Genomic DNA, 22,096 nt, shown 5'->3' on the forward strand with positions numbered 1-22,096 from the left:
ACATGAAATTTATGTTTATTTTCTGTTGTCTTCATTTGGCGTGCTTCATAACTTATGGAGAATTTAATAATTAACCTCGATACCTATATTGATTTCAAACAAAATTTAATCATTACCATAACCCTTTAGGGTGGAAGGACAAGGGTGCTGCACACCCCTAGAGGTGCAGCTACCCCATGCTTCATCCAAGGGTTTTGTCAAAACCCTAACCCTAAAAGCCGTAATTCCAAAAATCCTAACCCTAGTTTATTTTTGGATATTAAAGTTGTTTATTATCCTTAAAATATTTTCGGGTGGATGATTGATAAGGATTTGTTTAGGAGTTGGACTCCATAAACGTAAAATGAGATTTCAATTTTATTTGAAATGTGTTCTAATGATTAGGATAATCGTGTCATATTGGTTAGGGTTTCCTATATTAGAAAAGTTGTTTCAGAATTTGATTAAGGAACAACCTAGGTTTTCTAATTGAGAAATGCTAAGGAGCCAAACAAATGAACCCAAAAAAATTTTCAAACTTACAGACCGTGAGTGGCAGACAAAGGAGAAAGAATTGCATTTTTTTTAATTTAAAAACCTTTGTCACGTCAGTTTATAAGTTTTCCTGAGTCATTTGTTTAGCTCTCTAACACTTGGATTAGAATGCCTAGAACCTAGTATGATAAGGAATCTAATAATTAGATTAGAGTTCCAAAGACCAAGTCCAATTTAGATAATTAATGATATTAATATTCCAAGTATGAAACCTAATGTGAGCTAGGAATCCTACAATAATGAGAAACCATAGTTCAACTAGGATTTTCATTATTAGGACTTCCACTCCTACTTTAATTTCTGGATAGGATATCCCATTTCTAAATAGGATAATTACTCGAGCTAGGATTTCTAAATGGGATTTGGAATGCGCACAATCCAGCAAGGTTAAATGAAACTCATTTATTTAAAACATCAAGTGGGAGAGAGATCAAGAGTTGAATCTCACGGCCTCCATTGTAAGTCATAGTAGGGGGCGTCTTTCTCCGCCTTATAAGGAGGGTTGTCTCTACTTGGCAACTTTACTTGGACTAGACTTCTCCAAAAGGTATAGGAGATGTGGTTAAGATCATTAGCGACAACCCCTTGGTGGAGTTACTTGAAAATCACATGGAATCCATACAATAATTTACACTTGACTAATTTAAGATATTAATCTCCCATTAAAGGTATGTTATCTTAAAATTAGAGGCTACGGAAATAGCGACAAATTATTAATATTTGGTATGGGAATACATGGGTAGCATTAATAATGAGATTAGATCTCGCTTAATCATAGTGATTAAGAGCGCATTGTATTCATAATCAAGTCTTTCTTCGCTTAATGAGGGACTTAGCTCCTATGAACGTCTCTTATAAACTCACCTACTCAGACTACTGATAGATTAGAGTGTTACATCTATCATGTCCCATTCTCTCATGTAGACCATAATAAAATCCAATGCCCAAGATCCCATCTTTTTCTGTCCTTTCCTTTTTATTAGTTTTTTTGAATAGCTTTTTCTGCCCTTTATTTATCTCAATAAAAATCTAAGGTAATTAGTAGCTGATTACCTTATAAAAATCCAACCTGGCCACCCTGTTTTCCATGTCATATCAGAAAATATCAAGAAAATTTGACCTTTTGAAATAAAAACTCTTGACATTTCCATGTCATAGCAAAAAAGATCATCTCCTAACAACAATACGAAGCCTGGTAACTTAATCTAATATAGGTGGTGTAGTCATTTTCTTTAAATTTCTGTAATGGCTTCGGCCAAGAGTTTTTTGTATGGGCTTGTGTAGAATAGGATCTTTCGGTTTGGGGCAGGGTCAAAATTTTTGAGTTGGACCTATTATTATTTTTCTTGAAAATTTTCGGGGGGCTAGCCCAAATTTTTTTGTGGGGGTAGGAGTGTGTCGGTCGCTGGTAAAATCATGATAATATAAGAAAATACTTTTACATAAACTATTTGATTTTTTGTCTATCATTAAAATGGACTAGGGTAAAAAGTGAGAACTAACATTTTTGAAAACACAAAGTTCTCCCGAAATTTTTTTCGACCTATTCTATAAAAATAATGTGTCCTCCACGTATACGATGCGGAGGTTAAAGCAGAAATGTGAAGTGGACTGTATGACAATGGCAATGATGTGGAGGCTAAAGCATTCAAATATTCCAACTAATGAAATGTTGAAAATCCATTGGACCTAATATCTCTAACCACTTGACCCGTGCAAGACGACTTCCTAAAGTGATAAATGTTTTGGACTTGGTGGTATTTACATAAAGTTTAAAGTTCAAATCCCTTTGAGGATAAACAATTTTTTAGGATACACTCACGGTGAAGTCGAGTATTACCCAATTTGTGTGACAGGTCGTGCAAAATTTGCCCTTCAAACATAGTACACAAAGTATACCTCGTGTACTCACAGATCCGGATCCCCTTCCATTAGTGGGATAATTGGAGATTATCCAATTGTCAATCTTGGCCATTCAATCTCATCCAACGGCCTACATCATGCTGAGCCACCCGCAAGGGCCAATTGGGGGTGACTCCCTTAGCATGAGTGGCTCCCAAGGGCCATGGAGCCACTCCCAATTTTTTTTGTCATTTATTTTAATTTTTTTTTTAAGTTAAATAATATTTTCTTATTTTAAATTTAATGAAACACGTGACATGCTGTAGGCCGTTAGATGAGCTTGAATAGCCAAGATTAATAATCGGAAAATCTCCCATTATCCCATTAATGGGAAGGAATCCTGATAAGTATACTCACCCCTTGAGAGGTTTCTCGTCCTTTAAGGTGGCTTTCAACGCTTACTTATTACCCAACAGTAGAGTTGACAATGCAGCCTTCAATATTGAATTCTATGAATTCCAAAATGACAAGCTGCTTCTTTTCAATCTCTTCCCACGAGATTATTTTTCAATTTTAGTTAAAAACAATTATTTGTTATATATACTTGCAAATTTGGGCTAAATTATAGAGAGGCATACATGAATATTCACAAAATTAGCAGTGAAGCCTAGCTAGCAAAATGGAATTCTGATGGTTCTTAACTTGTAATGACATTAATAAGTAGACTAAATTTGCTTTATTTTTTCCTTAGTAAAGTCAAAATGACAAACAAAATTGATTCTCATTTTTTCATAAGAGCTAATTTGCTTGACTTTTCTTAGCTGCCCTTGTATATATGTTATACTTAATGGAAAATCCAACAACGAGAACTAAATTATTCAAATTAAAACTTGAGAAACCAAATTGATAATAAACTCAAGAGCAACCAATATAATATAATTTTAAAGAAAAAGATTATACATTCATAACCTTTTGATTCTATATATACGTATGATTCTTTTGTTAAAGACGTGACTATAGTCACAGAATGAAGTTATTCCTACTGCCGTTGAAACATGCGCTTTCGTTAAATGTATTTTGTCATTTTCATAGGCTCTTCACATGTTCATACGAACACCAATCTTTCGAGTTTTTGTAATTTTTTATGCAAGTTGTTAATTAATTAAATAATAACTTTCTTAGAAGCTCATAACCCAAACTATGGGACAATGTTTTTTTTTTTTTACTTTCAAAAAATCAAAAGATGGCTACTTGATTAATTTATAATCCATCTTACCCTATCAAAATTTATTTATTTTTCTACAACTTTCCATTTAAATCAATTTTCTTTATGCAATTTTGTGTGACCTATTATTTTGCATTACTTTTAAGTATTGAGTCACTTCATTTATTCCAATCGTTGATAAAATCTATTTACAATATTTACTTCAAATGTCTCTTTATCACTTACAAAAATTCTTTTTTTCTTTTTTATCCTTCGTTTACAAGAAAAAACATGTTTTAAGTAGCAACTTTCATGTATATATATATAATGTCTTTTCATAAATGAATAGCGTCATGATTAAATTTTGAATATTCTAATATGCACATTTATTATGCATTTCAAATCAATATATTCTAAAAACTTTTTGTATAGGTGGTTTGATGTAATATGTAATGACTAGGGATCATCTTCTTCACTTGTCCTTTTGAAATTAATTAAGTTCTTACCAATACAAAAGTTTTGCTAAAGAAATATTTCAAAACAAATCTTGAAATCCTAACAAAAAGATATATTACTTAACCTAAAAGGCACTTAATTGAAAAATGGTCATTGGTCCAAAATTCACAATTATTAAATAACACTTATTTGATTCAAATTACTTTATGAATATCAATTCCATACGATATATAAAGGTTAAGCCTTAACCATCGTTTTAATTATACATCAAACTAAAAGTTTTCTATAATAGACCAAAATACATGGGTTGCACACTTATGCTAGTGATGATGGAGTTGCTTATCCATGTTCTCTTAAAAGTGCAAGCTAGTGACCTTTCTCATATCTCTTTCTATCTCTCTTCACCTTCTAGATTGCCTTCTCATTTCCCTAAACTTAATAAAATTCAAACCAAAGACATTGGCCCAACTTCTTTTTTTCCTTCTCCGCAACCCATTTGGTATCCTCAATCCTCCGAACTTGATGAAACACTACAATCATGCATTGATATGGAGATTATATTGTGTGATGAAAGATGGCTAGATCACAGCGTGTTCAAAACCCGCGAGGTCCGCGAGGTTAGTCATGAACAATGTCTTCTTGTAGGTTATTACAAATGTTGGAGGAAACACAACGCCGAAGAGACCGTGACTTCCGAGCATGCATATTGCTTACGTGATTGTGTAAAAAATCAAAGCGATGTTAAGGCCTGTCTCGAAGAATGTCATAAAAAGCATTTCAAGAAGTACTCAGATGTCGTTTGTACAAAAAATTTCTAGCTTAAAGTCTGCTAAAGTGTTGGGGAGATACACAGGGGAGTCAAACAAGAGTAAGTCAATATACATATTAGGACGCTTAAGCTAATGAGCTTAGGTCCACTTAGATATATTCACTACGTTTACTCTTTATACTTTCTCAATGTAGGACACAAAGCTCACAAGTATATGCACAACAAATTTTCCTTCACTTATGAGTCTTTACCACATTGACCAAACTCACACATATACAAGAGTCTCACGCATATTCCAAGAGAAAACCACTCTTTTTACGAGATTCAAACTAAACGCGTCGAATCAAGACACTCGTATTAGTAGGCAGCAGAAGCTAACCATAGACTATGATACCAATTGTTTTGGGGAGAGAAACAACAGGGGAGTCAAATAAGAGTATATATATATATATTGGGACACCACTTCTAGCCCAAAAGCCTAAGCTAATGAGCTTAGGTCCACTTAGGTATATTAATCACTCTTACTCTTTATACTTTCTCAATCTGAGACATAAAGCTCACAAGTTTATGCACAACATAAAGATTTGTTAACTACTCTCTCTCTCTCTCTAACTATTTGTTAGTCACCAAATTGATTGAATACAATACGAAGATGGAAACCACGTTGCGGCTGGTTTCTTAAAATGCTTATCAATCTTCATATACCGCATAAGAAGACCTTTCAACTTATATATATATATTTGACATCAATAGAAAGATTATCATGTATTAACTCTTTTCATTCATTACAAAATGTTAAACATTGTTTCTTCTAAATGAATCTTAACTCGTACTAAAAGTTGGCATTTATACTTTGATGCAGAGTCCCACACAAATTCTAACTTCTCAAGAAGGCCATGTTGGAGTACTTGTGGTAAAGATAAGTTCATCACAAATGATTGGTGACAGACGTCTTGAAGCAAAATACTAGTGGCCAGCTAAAGGAGTTGTTTATCTTTATTATCTTATCATTTCAATAAATTTAGTTGATGTGTGATCAACTATTGAAGTACCATTGTTTATCATTTGTGTTACTATAGTAGTAGTGGTTATATACATATCAATGTTACCAAGTTTATTTCAATCAATGAAAGTGTTCAAGTTTTATGCTAATTATTATGAGATGAGATTTTTCTTTTTGAGGTGCAACTCATAAACTAATTTTATTTGAAATGATGAGTGGCACAGTAGAAAAAGAAGAAGACGAATACTACACAAGGAGGCAAGCAAGTTGCCATTCGGGTGAGAAACAGCCCAAATGTAAATGCAAAGTTTTTATCTTAGTTTGAACATGTTTAGTTATGAATCCTACTGCTTGTTGGAATGTCGATTCAGGAGTACTCATCATGTCTGCAATATGATTCGTATCACAACGGCAATAATGCAGAGGCTAAAGCATTCAAATATTCCAACTAATGAAATGTTGAAAATCCATTGGACCAAGTGTCTCTCTCCACTTGCACCATGCAAGACGACTTCCCCAACTCCCAAATATATATATATATATATATATATATATATATATATATATATATATATAAAATGCATGGCTCATGTTAGTCCTTTAGATGGCTTTCAACGCTTAAATATTACCCAACACAGTTGACAATGCAGCCTTCAATATTGAATTCTATGATTTCCAAAAAGACATGCTGCTTCTTTTCAATCTATTCCCACGAGATTACGACGTTGAAACGAGAAAATTATTATTTATCAATTTTAGTCAAAAAAAAATAAAAAAGAAATCCATGTTGGAAAGTCACCGTAGTAGCCAATATCAAATGATGATGAGTTACAATAGCAACACCCAAAATCAAATGGCTCGAAGAAATTACACTAGTAAAGACTAAAGAGGCAACATCTTTTCTCTAACCAAAACAATTCTTTGTTATATATACTTGCAATTTTGGGCTATAAATTATAAAGAGGCATTTGTTTTTCTTGCTTCTTCGAGAACTTTGCCTTTCATTCCTCTGGTATGAGTTATCAAACAAAAAGCATGCAACACTTGATGCCTCATCATCTCCTCTTCACCTTGTTTCTCTTTGCCATTTTCTCTGCAAATCATGCGTGCAACCAAATAGACCGCAACTCTCTCTCGTCCCTGCCCTTTAATACTTCTTCTCCTCCGTTAAATTGGTCTTCTTCTGCTGATTGTTGCCATTGGGAAGGTATTTCTTGTGATGATAAAGGTCACGTCACCCATATTTGGTTACCCTATAAAGGCCTTAGAGGGAGTATGTCTCCCTCTCTTGGAAACCTCACATATCTCTCTCACCTTAACCTCTCCCACAATTCACTTTTAGGTCGTCTCCCTAAGGGTTTGTTTTTGTCCTTGAATCAACTCATGGTCCTTGATTTGAGCTACAACCATTTATTTGGAGAGATATCTGGCTGGCCTGCCTCCGTTCAAATTGTTGACATATCTAGCAATCAGTTCAACGGAACAATCCAATCTTTGTTCCTTCAAAGAGCATGGAGGTTGATTGAGCTCAATGTCAGCAACAATAGTTTCGTAGGCCCTATTCCTTCCTATCCTTGCATCAATTCTTCCTTTATTAGGCTCCTCGATTTCTCTCGTAATCTTCATGGTGGCCAAATTCCTAGTGGACTTGGGTCATGTTCCGAACTAAAGGTTTTGCGGGCAGGTTTTAATTCTCTCAGAGGATTGCTTCCTCTTGATATCTACAATGCGACAGGGCTTGAAGAAATCTCTTTACCTTCCAATGATCTTTCAGGACCCATTAGCAGTGACATTGTAAACCTTACAAAACTCATCAACCTTGAGTTATTTGAAAATAAATTGAGCGGCAAGCTCCCTGGGAATATTGGAAAGCTCTCCAAATTGAAGTACATAATCCTTCATACAAACTCCTTAACAGGTTCTCTGCCCCCATCTTTGATGAATTGCACAAATCTCATAGAATTGATTTTACGGAGCAATTTGTTTGAAGGAGACATCTCCACCTCTAACTTCTCCACTCTTCCTCAACTTACTACTATTGATCTGGGGTTCAATAACTTTTTCGGTAACTTTCCAATAAGCCTTTACTCATGTAAGTTCCTAAGAGCCATTCGGCTTTCCTACAATAGACTAGAAGGACAAATCCTACCAGAGGTGGCTCAATTGGAATTCTTGTCTTTCCTTGTACTTAGTTACAATAGGCTAACCAATATTACAGGGGCAATCAAGATTCTGATGCATTGCAAGACTCTCAACGTAGTCCTTCTTGGAGGAAATTTTCTGCACGAGGCAATGCCAACTGATAATAGTATAGTTGGTTCTAATGGATTTGAGAATATCCGGTTTTTGGGTCTTGGTGATTGCCAACTGATGGGTCAATTTCCCATATGGATATCTAAGATTAAGAAGCTAGAAGTTCTGAATCTAGTTTCCAATCGTATCACAGGTTCAATTCCTGGTTGGTTGTCGACTCTTCCAAGGCTCTTCGCTTTTGACTTATCTAATAACCTCATTTCCGGTGAATTCCCGAAAGAACTTTGTGCATTGCCAGCATTAGTATTAGCAGAGGCTCTAGTAGACAATAACTATTTGAATTTACCAGTTTTTTCTGCTAGAGATGGTACCCTTGGCCAATATAATGTTCTCTCGAACATGCGACCAACAATAAAAATTGCAAACAACAGTCTTAGTGGCAACATCCCCATTGAGATTGGTCGTTTGAAGTTGCTTCGTCAGCTGGATTTCAAGCATAACAACTTCTCAGGCAACATTCCACACCAAATATCTGAGCTCACAAACTTGGAATTACTGGACATCTCTACCAATCAATTGTCCGGTGAAATACCAACATCACTAAGTACACTACATTTCTTGTCTCGGTTTAGTGTTGCAAACAATAATCTTCATGGGCCAATACCATCAAGCACTCAGTTACAGAGCTTTAATGCCTCTGCATATGAGGGCAACCTTGGACTCTGTGGTCCCCCACTTCCACATGAGTGTACCGATACTGATAGTACCAACGAAGACATTGAGGAGGAGGAGGAGGAAAATGGGCCTACAATCCCATGGTTTCCAATCAGTGTGGTTCTCGGTTTCATTGTAGGTTTTTGGGGAGTTTGTGGTCCTTTGCTTTATAAAATTATGTCAAACTAGCAGTGTCTTTGGCCAGATTGCACAAAAGGTTTTAAGTATATGATATATTTCTTTAAAATTACGTATCTGTCAAGAGTTGTGATCAATTTGGTTTCTCAATTTTCAATTTTAATGCTTTAGTTTGCATTGTTGCCCTGGATATTCCAGCAAGTATAGGAAAACTAAAGCAAATCAGTTCTTATTGAAACAAAATATGTTGTTGCAATTTTTGCAGAAAACAGAGTAGAAAAACAGAGCAAAAAAAATCTGATTTTTACTCTTGTCTCTCGTTGTAGCAGCTGCAGCTTTTAATCGTCTCAATTATACAACCCGGCTTTATGAGCAAATTTAATCAAACTGAGCAATTTTTAAGAGCTTATAAATAAATTCAGTGGAGAGAGTCAATAACATTATTCCTACAATGATATGGAAGAATACGACCGAAATGACAAGATATATGAATCAGAAGAAAGGCTAGTCGGGGCAGAGGTGTTATATGAGAGAGATGAATGACAAGCTCAACACAGGCAAGATCTGATCTTCTTCATTGATTCGCAACGAACTTTCTTAGGACAGTGGTTACACCAACATAAACCCAGAATTGTAGTTAGTTAAGAGTACCACGTTAGCGTTGTTGGATGAATGTTTAATAGAATTTCTCAATTGTTAAATACTTTTGCATCAAACAACTTTGTGCACTTGAAGATATAACATAAATAATTCCTATAGAATGCCTAGAAGTAAACCAACCAAGAGTAGCTCAATCGGCTTGGGACGATACCTCATAAAGCAAAAGTCAGTAGTTTGAATATCGTCTTCTCCCTTCCCTTAAGGTCAATTACTTATTAAAACAAAAAAGAATAAACTAAATATGACAATTTCATATTTCCGGGAATCCTATCAAACTCTTAATCATTCTCAATCGTGGATTTAGTTATAGCTTGATTGAGCATTCCCTAAATGACTGCCATGAAGAATACTGGGTACACTAAAGCAAACCAGATAGCCAACATGAAGCATAGGTATTTCAAGAGTTGGACGTGCATCCATTTAAGCTTAACATTATGCTAATTGAGAGCTTCCATGGCAAAAAGGATTGTTAAAAGTAAGGAAACAACAGAAATTCTTGAATGAGAAGAAAGACTAGTGACAAGAGTACAACATTTAGGTCCTCATAAGATTACATTCTTCTCCAATACTCTTTGATTATGGACCAAAACGGCCACAATCCAGTAATCATACCTTCCTTATATGTTTAACTTAAAAGAAATGCTATAATACAAGCCATTTTGGCTGGGAATAGGCACAATGAAATCACATCCAAAACAGTTGGTGGCTTGGTGCATTTTCCAGCCATCACCAGCAACTTCCCCAAGTTCATCAGAAAACATCTCAGAGATTTTCCAAACACAAAATTACATCACAATGTCTGCCAAAGTCATTGTGGACAGAATACTTATTCCTAGTTGAATTTATTCATTGCTCCGTCCAAACAGAACGTATAAATGATCATCAATGAGTTTAGCATTGCAATTTGCAACATACAAAATCGAATTCTCAAAATCCTCAATTAGTCAAAACAATCCCTTCCTCAACATATATAATCGAGTATACTCTAATCTCCCACTATCCAATCGTGAAAAAACCCATTGTTCTTTTCGCCTATATCCTCTATATCCAGCACAAAAATGTAAAACTTCATCCAGAAAAAGGAAAAAGATCGAAATCTGAATCATACCCATTACTCTCCCTAAGACCCTTTCACTCCCTCCTGCGCCGCCCCCTCGATCTTCTTCTTGTTCTTCTCGATCTGCGCGGCGACCTCCTGGGGCATGTACTTCTCGTCGTGCTTGGCCAGCACCTCCGTGGCCGAGAAGTAGCACTCGCCGCTCCTCGCCTTCCTGGAGACGCTCTTGGCCGAGACCTCCCGCCGAGCTTCCTCCGTGAAGGGCTTCACGAACCCCTCCACCACCACGGAATGTCCCTCCCGGAACAGGTCAGGCAACGAGCCCTGGTACTTCACCAGAATGTCGGTGATCAGGTCGGAGACCACGAACTCCATCTCGGGCGACGAGGCCGGCTGAACCACGCTGCCCTCGAGGACTAGACCACCCAATCGGAACTTGGTCTTGGACGGGTTCGCGGCGTACTTTTCAAGCGCGTCGGTGGGGGTGACATAAAAGACGAGCTGGTCCTGGAATCCATTGAGGACGATGACGACGAAGCCGGCGATGCAGCTGAAGGTGAGCGCGTAGGTCCACAGGCGCCGGGTCTGGAGCTGCCGGGCCCGAGCGCCGATGTCTACGGTCTTGGGTCGGGACGGGTGTCGCCGGGCCGTGGAGAGGAATCGGAGGGTGGATAGAGAAAGTTCGTTGGGGATGGACGGTTGGGATTTGATGGGAGAGAGAAGAAGGGTGGTGGTGGTGGTGGAGCGGAGGAGTTGGGATCTGAGGCGGAGGGAAAGGCGAGCGGCCATGAAGAGGGGGTTAGAATTTTCTCGGGAAAGTGAGGAAAATTGTGAAGAGGAAGAAAATGATTGCGCTGGGTTTAGGGGTTTTGGGAATTAGGTGGGGGAGAAAGAGAATGAAGAGGCGGCTATTGGACTTTTTCAGAAACTTTTTCTCACTTGACGAGACGAAAACCCCACGAAAATTGTTGTCTTAATAAGTAGTTCCTTTAGATTTGCCTTCAAAAAAGCTACAACCTTTTAACTTCGTAGCAATGTTTCAGATCTATCTGTCAAAAAATAAATAAATAAAGAAGAAGAAGAAGAAGAAGAAGGAGGAGGTTAGAATCTTACCATGCGTTAGAATCTTAACATGCGAGTCCTCCACGTGCATTTCGATAAAATATGATTACAGACCCATGAGCCTTAAATAAATTATTTTCTTTAAATTATTGTTTCATTATTTTAAGTAAATTAAAGGATAAATAGACCCCCCCCCCCCCCCAAAAAAAAAAAAAAACCCAATATATCTCTTCTTCTTAATGTTGCTGTAGATATCTTGATGTTTATCATACGACAATTTAAGGTTGGTTTGTCTTAACTCTTGTTTATGTCCATTTGGTTTAGAGGTCATTGTTCTACTCTTCATTCAAATTAAGCGTTTCTTTAGTTATAATTTTATCTTACTTATACGCATACGTTTGATATCCTTACGATACCTTAAATATTGTGCAGTTGCCGGGTGATCGAATCACCCCATTTTAGTCATAAACAAACCCCAAATTCAAATGATTGGGTAAAGAAAGTGATTTGACCGCCCAGCAGCCATCATTGTAACTTGAGTAATGTTAAAAATAATATTTTTATCACACAACTATTTCACAATATTAGCGTGATAATCTTAACAAATCTTTGGATCGATCATTATTTTATTAAGGTACTTAGGACAACACATAATATTGTAAGATAATTATTTGGAAAAAAATATAATATATAACATTGTGAGTCATATGCGGTACTAGTTATCATTCTCCATATTCATTTAAAATGAACTACATGTGTGGGCTAGATCTTAAGGTCGAATCTCACAATGAAAAGCGCTTAAGGCTATTGACTTAGGTGTTGCTAGAGTCTTTATTAGGGGGGTTAGTATTAAGTTATCGCTTGATCGGTCATGAGGAATTGTTGTGCGGTTTTTGTCGTCTAAGTTTTTTCATAGCACTTTGGTCGCGTTCTCCTACCTTTTAATAAAAAATAAATAATAAATAAATAAAAAATAAAAAACCCTTCACGTGTTCCTTTTTATGGTCTTTAGGTATGGCCTAGGGGCTAGAGCAAAAAGAAATGGAGGGTACTACAGAACACTTCATCTGAGAGAATGCTATGCTTTATTTCTTCTCTTTTAACGTATCTTGTACCAACCCGTCAAACTATCTCTTTCTTTCCCTGTGGGATTTCCGTCCCTGTAGGATTTCCGTCGCTTTCTCTCCCACAACTTCATTATAAATAGCTTCTTTGGTGGAGTCCAAAGCGACCAACTCTCCCTCTCTCCCTAAAAATCTGTATTTCACTGAATCGTGCACTTGACTTTTGTGCCAAATTTGCTTCATTTGGTGTTTGGGTTTGAATTTCGGGTCACAAGCAAAAAATATAGCTGCTATGGATTCGCAGGTCTTGGTGGCTCTGGCACTCTCCCTTGTTGGTGGAGCGAGTACTTCCATAGGTGAGTGAAGCTTATAATGTTTCAAATTCGAATCGCTATCGTACTAAAGGTGCATTTTTTTTGGTGGATGCAATTTGAGGGTTTTAATTGCTTATTACATTTGATAATTCGTTTGTGTTTTAGTTGCAACAATGGCTTTTCGCGTTAGCCGTTGCTTGGGTATCGTTAAATTCGAATCTTTTCTTGGATTTGGATGCATAGAAGTCTGATATTGAAGGAATTGGTTGATGGGTTGCTTCTAATTAGCTTGTAATTTCAAATATGACGTAATTACATTCTGCTGAAAAGTTGACTTCAGGTTCATTTCTTTTCTGTGATTAAGGCTTTGTTGGGACCAAGATGCTGCTCTGGTCATTGACATCTTCGTGTAGTAGAATATGGTTTCATAATTCAGAAGTTATTCTTTTAGTCTTTTAGTGTTTCGTTACATGTTCTATACCAAGGTTTCATGGATTTCCTGATATCATAATGAGTACTAAACAGATTTTCTCACTTATTGATTCTTTGCGTCTTAACACACACACACACACACACACACACACACATGCTCGGTGTGTCTATCTGAGTCATACAAGTTTTAGTGTTAGCATAGCGCTCTTCCTTGACTTATTCAACTCTAGCAACCTCAAACATACTACTCATGCTAGATGCATCGATATTAGAAACTTTTGATTTGCAGTTCTGGTACTTCTTTTCTGCTTATTTCATTGCCTCATCCATGAATATAAGTAATTGCATATTAGCTTGTGTTTTATAATCTAATTTTAAGTTCTGAAATGTTGAGCAGGTGCACTTTTTGTAATTCTCAATCCGGCTCCCAATTTGAAGGTGCTTGGGCTTTTACAGGTGATGCTCAGTACCCAACCGCTTCATTTCTTATCCAAAAATCTGGATGGCTTGCTAGGGACATGTGATACCACTCATTTCCTTAATTGCTATCATTTGTGATTTTCTCTTGTAGCTAATGTTTATATTTTTATCCAAGTATACTACTTATCTAGATAATTTCCCAGGTTATGTTGAACTGATAATAGAAATGTGGAGCAATAATCTAGACTTTGATCACATATTGATTTTTTTTCCAATTAATATTAATGTTGTGAGATATTTTGTCCGGAATTATTATATTCCTTTCAGGGATTTGCTGCAGGTCTCATGCTGAGCATATCATTCCTGGATTTGGCTCACAATGCTATCAACTCTATTGGCTTCTTAAAAGGCAACCTTTGGGTGAGTTATAGACTACAATGTTCATATAATTCAAATGTGCACTTTTATTACCTGATTTATTCATTTTTGTCGTGGTAATTAAATTCTACATTCTTGCCAAGGCAGTTTTTTGCAGGTGTCATATTCTTTGCTGTTGTTGCCAATTTTATCCCAGAACCAACACTTGTCCCTGTTTCAGATGTGAAAAGCAAAAAGGTATGAATGATTTATTCTTCTACTTAATGATTGTTTTCCTAATCTACTTGCATATGATTGAATACTTCTATAATGGCTAAAAAAAAATTAGAAATAGTTGAAAGTTTTCTTCTGCGCTTGAGTACAGAAAAGTGGAGATGAAGGTGGCAAGGACATTATGAAGAAGCATCGCCGCCAAGTTTTATACAGTGGGATCGTTACAGCAATAGGTATGAACAACCTCATTGACATGGTTCACTCTTCTCATAGATTGTGATGTGAATTATTTCAAAATTGGTTGCATGTAATTTGTGGAACTAAAACTGTAATTAGTTAGTATATTCCATCTGCAAATGATATAGCTTTGAGTAAAAAAATCATATGATGGATGACTTTGAGCAATTGAATTTTTGGTTCTCAATCTTATAGTAATAGTATTAGAAAGAGTTTTTCTCTGTATGTGTTCCGAATTGTTTGTGTTCGAAGAGTCTTTATTGTGTTTTTAATACAGCAAATTTTCTGTTTATCTGGACTTCTCTTTTTAATTTCTTTGAAGAAAAAAAAAAAAGGGCTTGTGTTAACGTTTTGGGCTGATATGCCGAATTCTGTTTTGTACATTTTTCTACCACCTATCAGGCTGACAAGGCCAAACGAAGTTTACCAAACCACAGTATTGGCTGCAAGAATGTTGTGCCATTTCCCACTGTTGTCCTCTTTGTGTTTGTTCTAGCCCATACTTGGCGCTCCTTTGCTTTGTAATTTGCCATATGGAATTCTGAATAGTTTATGCCATACAAAGATGGGCCCGATCAGCATTGATGTTTCATGCTGCCTCATCTGTATTTGATCACATGATTTGTTTCATGCGCGCACGCGCACACACACACATTGAATTAGGCACTCTGCATACAAATACCAGTGATCATTAACTACATATGTATACTTCTGGTATGCTTGAGTGGCATCCCCTTGACGTCCTTTTAATGAATTTATTGATAAAAGAAATATAATTACAATGAGGTTCATGACATATATTTTGAATCATGAGTATCTTTGACCTGACTACACCTGATGGTAACATAGATTTCATTCAATACTTTTCAACTAAGCCTTAATCTCAACTAAATTTGGGGTTGGCTAACACAAATTGTTTATTTTTTCCACTTTTGCTTGAGTGAGAACTCAAAAATCCAGCAAATTTATTTTTCTTTTGCAATAATCTTCAGCTATTATAATAATTTAACTAAATAAGAACGGTTACATGTGGTCCCTTCTCTAGAATGTATCCCTTGGTGGGGAAAGTGTAGAGCTGACTTGTTGCTACTGTAGAATTGACCATGTAGATATCCTCTTGTCGAAAATATTTTAGCTTGAGTAGCTGTTTCAACAAAGGTGCTGACTAGTACATGGCGATCTGCCTCCAAACTATTCCTGATGATTAAACTGAACTTATAGCACTTTCATGCTTTGCAGAAGTTCATGAAATTCTTATATCAAGGGCACCGAGAAATTTCAAACTTCAATTTTCATGGGTTATTGCATATTTGCTATGTAAACAAAGTGCTTTTGTTGGTCCTATTTGATGAAAACTGTTTCCTCCGAGCTGCAGGCATAAGCTTACACAATTTCCCTGAAGGAATGGCAGTGTTCCTTGGGTCAATGAAGGTATTCCCAGTCTTCTTTTATTTTGTTGCAGGAGTGTCAAGTTAAATTTAATGAGAAAATTTATATCCATTGTTAGGAGGGTACTCCTTTGACTTTGAGTTAGATGTTCTGCTTTAATTTAATTCAGTGTAATTGTGAATACTCTTGGGAAAAATATGTTCTTCTAATTATCATTATACTCTTGTGATTCATGATGAAGTATATGAATTGGATTTTCCCTTTATGTCATTGGTCCATGATGCAGTATTTGAGTCTGATTTTTTGACTCAACTCACACACTCGAGCAATGGAGTCTCATCAATGCTAACAGAAACGTCTCATCTCTTAGAAAATCTGGAAAAATTCAAATACTTTGCATAATAATATGAAATGCTCAATTACTTCGACATATAGGCTCCAGCCACTTATTGATAAACTTTAGGAACAGAAGTCAACTTATTGATAAACTTAAACAAACAGAAATGAGCTTGTAGTTGGCTACAGTGCAAATATGTAATACTAGATAAAAATTAAGTCTCCAAGCAGATAGCTCCTGATTGCTTGATCATTAGCCCTGTCCCTTCAACCAGGAAACTGAGGAAAGTTTATCCCCATGCAACCAGAATAAACTTTTTCTCCAACGCGGTTGACAGGTGGAAAACAGAGCAAGGCATGCGACCGCCTGAAGAGTTTGAGAATATGCTGGACTCCGTCAGTTTTATTGTACCTGACCCAAACAATAATCTTTGTTGTTTTAAGAATGACCATCAAGTTTTACTTATCAAAAAAAGAAAAAAAAAAACAAAACAAAACAAATTACTTAATCCAAAAAAGAACTACCATCAAGTTTGGGTTCTTTTATTTTATTTTTTAATCCTTGCATAACATTTTTAGGTTTTGTTGGCTTTCTTTGAACCTATAAGCTTCCAACTAAAATGAAAATATGAGCATTCTATTGTTGATGCAAATCTAGCTTATGTCACAATCTTTCAATTTGTTTTTTTTTTTTTTTTTTGATAAGTACAATCTTTCAATTTGTTATGGATGCTCAATCTTTTGATACTGCAGTATGAGATGAATTTAGTTGCTTTTTATAAAAGCTATGCTCATTTTTTGTTTGTTTGAATTGATTGGATCCATATATAATCTGATTTGTATGTTAATGCGCTTCTGGAACTCATTGAATTATTATTGTATTGTTTTACAAGAATTTGGTTTTTACGAACATAGTCTTGCAGGAATACTATTTCAAAACGTATTGAAAATATTTTGAACCTTCTGGTCTTCAGAGAAATAAACACTGGTGCTTATGCCATTAAGATTTCTAATTTTTTCATGCTTCTTTTATAGGGTCTTCGTGTTGGTGTCAACTTGGCTTTGGCCATTTCTCTGCATAACATTCCAGAGGTATGCATTCTGTAATATATTTAATTTACATACAGATGCTATTGGTTCTTCCAGAATGCTGCACCTTGCCATGAATAACAGTAACTTCCAACTTTTTAATTCCCAACAAACTCTGAACTGGTATATTTGTTAACCATTCCTGTACTTTCCATTAGATGAACATTCATGGCTGAGCCTATATTATGGTTTCAAAGGTAGCCATTTTGGCATGCTCTTCCCACAGAATTTGTTCAGATATCTTTACTTGTAGGCCTGTGCATTGACGCAGCTTAAGCTATGACATAACACTTTAACGTGGCAATTTATCTTCTTTTTTTTTTTTTTTTCGTAGTTATTGTTGTTTGTTTGTCTCTGTGTGTGCCTGTGCATGTAACTTGTCATGAGCGCCTTCCTCTCCCTCTCCCTCTCAACCTCCACACACCCCCCCCCCCTCCCCCGGCCCTCCCAAAAGGTGAATTACAGATCGTAGCTGAAGCGCACATGGATTCCATCGACAGTATTGATCTCAGAGATGTTTGAGTGTGTGCTTGCTATTGTCAATCGTGATTAATTCCATGTGCTACAAACTGGCTTTATGCGCATGGATGCATGTGACTAGAATAATTCCTGGGATAAGATGTGGTGTGTTACTTGAATGGTTCCATAGATACGAAAATGAGTGATTTTCTTGTGGTTGTCCATTAATTTACATAATTCCTTAAATTTAACCGATTAGAACAAAGGGAAGTAGAGATCCTTCAGCCTTGTTCCCACAACTGTATCTATTAGGTGTCTGAGGTTATCAAGAAATATAATATACATGTAATATGGCTTTGGAACACCAAAAAAAATTTTGGAAAGGAGAAATCAATCTCAGAATTATTGTTCAAGCCTGAACCTGCTTTCTGTCCCTTTTATGCTTTAACAAATTGCTCGATTCATGCCCAAGCTGAGAAATTGAAAATGCACTTGTCATGTAAGTATATTGGTGGACGTTCTGCCAGTTCTCTTGATTATGTAATGAAATTATAACTGTAATTAGATTGGTTCATGAAAGAAATATCACATTACCGAGTTTATTTGCTCTGGTGCCTCAGAGTTTGATTAAAAAAATGTGGTTTTAAAAGTTTTTTTGAGTTACCCTAATTTTACCTACAAGGTTTAAACTATCGGTCAATGTTGTATCTCTTCTTAGCTCTGGCAATTCACAACTTAATTGTGTGGTCCAGATTTTGGAAATTGCAAAAATTACAAGATTACTTTGAAGTCCCAGCTTGAATTAATGTCTCAGACAGGTAGTAGTGCTAATAATAAAAATAACAATAATAATCATGTACTGACAGCTATATGGTACTGAGCTAAAATCAATAGCGTTGATTATCATGTTCCCTTGTTTTTGGAAATCCAAGCAGTCTTATAACTGAAAAATGACCATATATGTGGTGAGATGTTTCATTTTGCCCTTTCTTATTTTGGTTCCCTTTTTCAGGGCGTTGCTGTTGCACTTCCTGTTTATTTTGCAACACAGAGGTGAGAATTTTTTACGGTAGCAATTAATTCAGCTTTCTAAAAGCATTTATGACTAGTCAAGCATGCAATATATTTACTTCTTTTTGCAATATTTAGTTGTTGCAATACATAAGCTAATCATGTTTTGTCAGTGCATATTCAAATATTGGTACTTCATCAGAAATAAGAAAAGTGTTTGAAATGGTGGTATTGATGGTAATGGGTGTGGTGATAGTCTTAGAGGTGGTGGAGGTCATTGCATGCTGGCAGGATCGGTGTGAAAAGTGGTTTAGGGTGGTCATGGGTAGAGCAATTATCAAGTGGTTATCACACAGATGGCTGTTACCTTAGTGCCTGCTAGTACTGAAGATGGTGAGGGCAGTCTGGTGGTGTTGGAGGAGATGATCTTTACGGTTGTGTACCATTTGGCAGTGGTTTCAATGGATGGTATTGGAATAATTGTTCCTGGTGACAATGGTGGTGATGATCGTGTTGGTATGTTGTTGGTGGTGGTGCTAATAGTTTGTAGGAAAAAAGTTATGTCTTTCAGAATCAGTAGCCCTCAAGGGTAGAGCTTGCTTCTGTCCTCTTTCATCAAAAAAGAAACCATGCCTCTGAAATCCAAATCTCATTCCAAACATGTGCATTTCAAAGCAAAGTATTCCATCCAACATATGCCGACTCCAAGACTTCAATATGGTTACCAAAGGGGATCTTATTCGGTGCACAAGTCATATTTGCAATGGGTGATAAAATGCTTCCCCTTGATCACATTATGAGAAAATAAGCTGACATGGACACTATAATGATTGATAATAATGTTTTAAGTTCCTTTCGATCTGTGTATTGTAGTATATTCTACGAAGCTATGATAAAGAAATCACCTATGCAGTTAAATCACAAAATGGTTGATTCTTCTCAAATTGCAGCAAATGGCAGGCATTCAAGTTGGCCACGCTTTCTGGTTTTGCTGAGCCTCTGGGTGTTATAATAGTAGGTATGTCAACTGTTTTCTATTGTAAAATGCCAAAGCAAGTTGTTTTTCTTTATGAACGAATAGAAAACTTGAATTTAAGTGGAAGCCTTATTTTAAACTAATAGAGGTGATGTTTATGAGATGTAAGCCTTGGTATTGACGTAGGGCGAGGTTGTGAGTTAGATGCTGTGTGCATTACAAATTGGGATTGTTTAATTTTTTGTAAATTGTAATGATTATCCTTGGAAAAATAAACTTTTTAATATCTTATTCTCAGCCTATCTATTTCCAAGCAGCTTGAATCCAGAAATTCTTGAGGGCCTACTTGGATCAGGTTAGCGATATAATCATTCCTAATCTTGAGTTGATCAAAGAGTGATGAATTGTTATATTAATTTTCTAGTCTTTGTTTTCAGTTGGTGGAGTGATGGCTTTTCTAACCCTGCACGAAATGCTGCCACTGGCGTTTGATTATGCGGGGCAGAAGCAAGCTGTCAAGGCCGTGTTCTTTGGAATGGCTTTCATGTCTGCAAGGTAAAAATGTTTTATATGCATGTTTACTAGGGCATACTTTTTATGATGGAAAATAGTAATTTCTTGCCTGTAAGGGGAAGAAACATTATTAAACACAGGAAGATGCCATGCTGTCTTTGCCGGATAGCACTTGGTTATTGTTACTGGCATAAATCATTGGGTCAATCCTCCCCCGTGACCCAAATAAGAAAGAGATACAAAGAAGTGAGAAGCAAAATATCAAAATACTGCCTTAAATTGTTTTGGGGAGGATACTTCCGCTAGCTTTTGCTATGGGGATGTTGAAAGAGAATGCAAATAGGTGTCTTTCCACAAGAATAAAGAAAAATATAGCTCTTTCTAAGTGGTTTGTATGCTGCTTTGTACAATGTGGCTCTTGCCATCTGCAGTTCTACAACCGGTGGCGTTGAAATTACATAGCTAAGAAATATGTATTAAAGCGTTTCCATTAGTTTGTGTCCAGCTTCTTTCTCCTAGTTTTATTTTATCTTCTAATATCTCCTTGGTTGTTACCAGCCTATATTTTCTTGAGATCAGCTTACCCAAGGAGATGAGCCTGTAGTCATGGATGCTGCCAATTATTATTCCCCAGTGTTGTACAATGCCTGAACCGCCATGATGGTTTTTCAAATAGTGCCTGCTTTTTTCAAGTGGCACTGAAGACCTTTACTAATTGTCGCATTGAAGACTTGTACTAATGGCCAGCATCATTTGATTTCTGCCAGAAGGTAGAGAAGGTATAACTGTCTTTGTACCATTGCAGTTCTTTTCATGAAGATAGCAGACATGTACTTCCACTGTTTGTGTTTTATTGGGGAGGGGAAAAGAAAAAGAGAAATGAAAAACAAAATGAAGATATGTTATGGAACTTGTTCTCTTTAATAAAACTTGTATCATCCGTCTCTGCTGGTTTGCATGTGTACATAAAATCTCAGATATATTTTGAAGCTTTACTTATTTTTGCCCTGTGGCTAAACGTTAAATTATTTCATTCTTTGTCATTTAAGTAATGCCATCCTCTCTGTTTCACTTGGAATGGAAGTGAAATGGTGAAATAGAGAGGATTCGTTTTCCCATCTAGATTTTGTTTTGTTGCATTTAATAACGTACATGGTGCCACATGGCAACATATTTACCATGTATCGATGTATATGCTATTAGATACGTGAAATATAATCTGGACCATAAAATGGATCATCTCCATTTGGATCCTAATTCGCAATGGTACCAAGAGCTGACTTGACTTCAAATTCCTTAATAACAATCACTCGTGTGGACAACTTTCTGTTCTTAGATATTGTGTGATGCAAGATGGAATCCAGTAGTATAAGGTACCCAAACATGCAAAAAAAGTATTAGGTTATGGATCACCGTGCACAAGAGTAATGCTACTATGCACACTCATTTCACTTTGATTAACATGACATGTTTTAAGTGATTAATATTGGTAGATTAGAAACATACTAAAATATGCAAATAAAACGTAGTCTTCACTCAATGTCAACCACTTAAAATACGTCACTTCAACCAA

The 22,096-nt window shown here is 36.2% G+C and overlaps 3 protein-coding genes across 4 annotated transcripts; 2 read left to right on the plus strand and 1 right to left on the minus strand.

The window, feature by feature from the left end:
* The first annotated feature begins 6,885 nt into the window (after window positions 1-6,885).
* Window positions 6,886-8,964, plus strand: LOC132163793 (receptor-like protein 2). Its single transcript, XM_088519072.1, has 2 exons — window positions 6,886-7,492; window positions 7,583-8,964. Exons 1-2 carry the CDS (start codon window positions 7,084-7,086, stop codon window positions 8,962-8,964), a joined length of 1,791 nt encoding a protein of 596 aa, XP_088375198.1. The 5' UTR covers window positions 6,886-7,083.
* Window positions 8,965-10,072: 1,108 nt separating this feature from the next.
* Window positions 10,073-11,653, minus strand: G1 (transmembrane protein G1P-related 1). The gene has a single exon (XM_059574718.2). The coding sequence runs from the start codon at window positions 11,417-11,419 to the stop codon at window positions 10,694-10,696; it is 726 nt and encodes a 241-aa protein (XP_059430701.2). The 5' UTR covers window positions 11,420-11,653; the 3' UTR covers window positions 10,073-10,693.
* A 1,077-nt stretch (window positions 11,654-12,730) lies between these two features.
* On the plus strand, window positions 12,731-21,469 carry LOC132164152 (ZIP metal ion transporter family). Of its 2 annotated transcripts, XM_059574585.2 has the most exons (12): window positions 12,731-13,112; window positions 13,900-13,958; window positions 14,250-14,342; window positions 14,448-14,537; window positions 14,665-14,746; window positions 16,126-16,181; window positions 17,511-17,567; window positions 19,036-19,076; window positions 19,985-20,052; window positions 20,309-20,365; window positions 20,448-20,565; window positions 21,082-21,469. In XM_059574585.2, the coding sequence occupies exons 1-12, from the start codon at window positions 13,049-13,051 to the stop codon at window positions 21,125-21,127; spliced, it is 831 nt and encodes a 276-aa protein (XP_059430568.1). In that variant the 5' UTR covers window positions 12,731-13,048; the 3' UTR covers window positions 21,128-21,469. The 2 variants fall into 2 exon arrangements, with proteins under 2 accessions (XP_059430568.1, XP_059430569.1); XM_059574586.2 differs by lacking the exon at window positions 12,731-13,112 and having other exon boundaries at window positions 13,901-13,958; window positions 14,263-14,342.
* The last annotated feature ends 627 nt before the right edge of the window (window positions 21,470-22,096 follow it).

The sequence above is a fragment of the Corylus avellana genome, chromosome 8 (assembly GCF_965113065.1).
Source record: "Corylus avellana chromosome 8, dhCorAvel1.hap1.2, whole genome shotgun sequence".
Lineage (NCBI taxonomy): Eukaryota > Viridiplantae > Streptophyta > Magnoliopsida > Fagales > Betulaceae > Corylus > Corylus avellana.

Excerpts from the sequence above, each read along its gene's own strand:
- LOC132163793 (XM_088519072.1), top strand. The coding sequence starts at position 7,084 with ATGTCTCCCTCTCTTGGAAACCTCACATATCTCTCTCACCTTAACCTC. Across the intron at positions 7,493-7,582 it reads ACTAAAGGTTTTGCGGGCAG|GACCCATTAGCAGTGACATT; the intron begins GTTTTAATTCTC and ends ATGATCTTTCAG.
- G1 (XM_059574718.2), bottom strand. The coding sequence starts at position 11,419 with ATGGCCGCTCGCCTTTCCCTCCGCCTCAGATCCCAACTCCTCCGCTCC.
- LOC132164152 (XM_059574585.2), top strand. The coding sequence starts at position 13,049 with ATGGATTCGCAGGTCTTGGTGGCTCTGGCACTCTCCCTTGTTGGTGGA. Across the intron at positions 19,077-19,984 it reads GTTTATTTTGCAACACAGAG|CAAATGGCAGGCATTCAAGT; the intron begins GTGAGAATTTTT and ends CTCAAATTGCAG. Across the intron at positions 20,366-20,447 it reads TGAGGGCCTACTTGGATCAG|TTGGTGGAGTGATGGCTTTT; the intron begins GTTAGCGATATA and ends CTTTGTTTTCAG.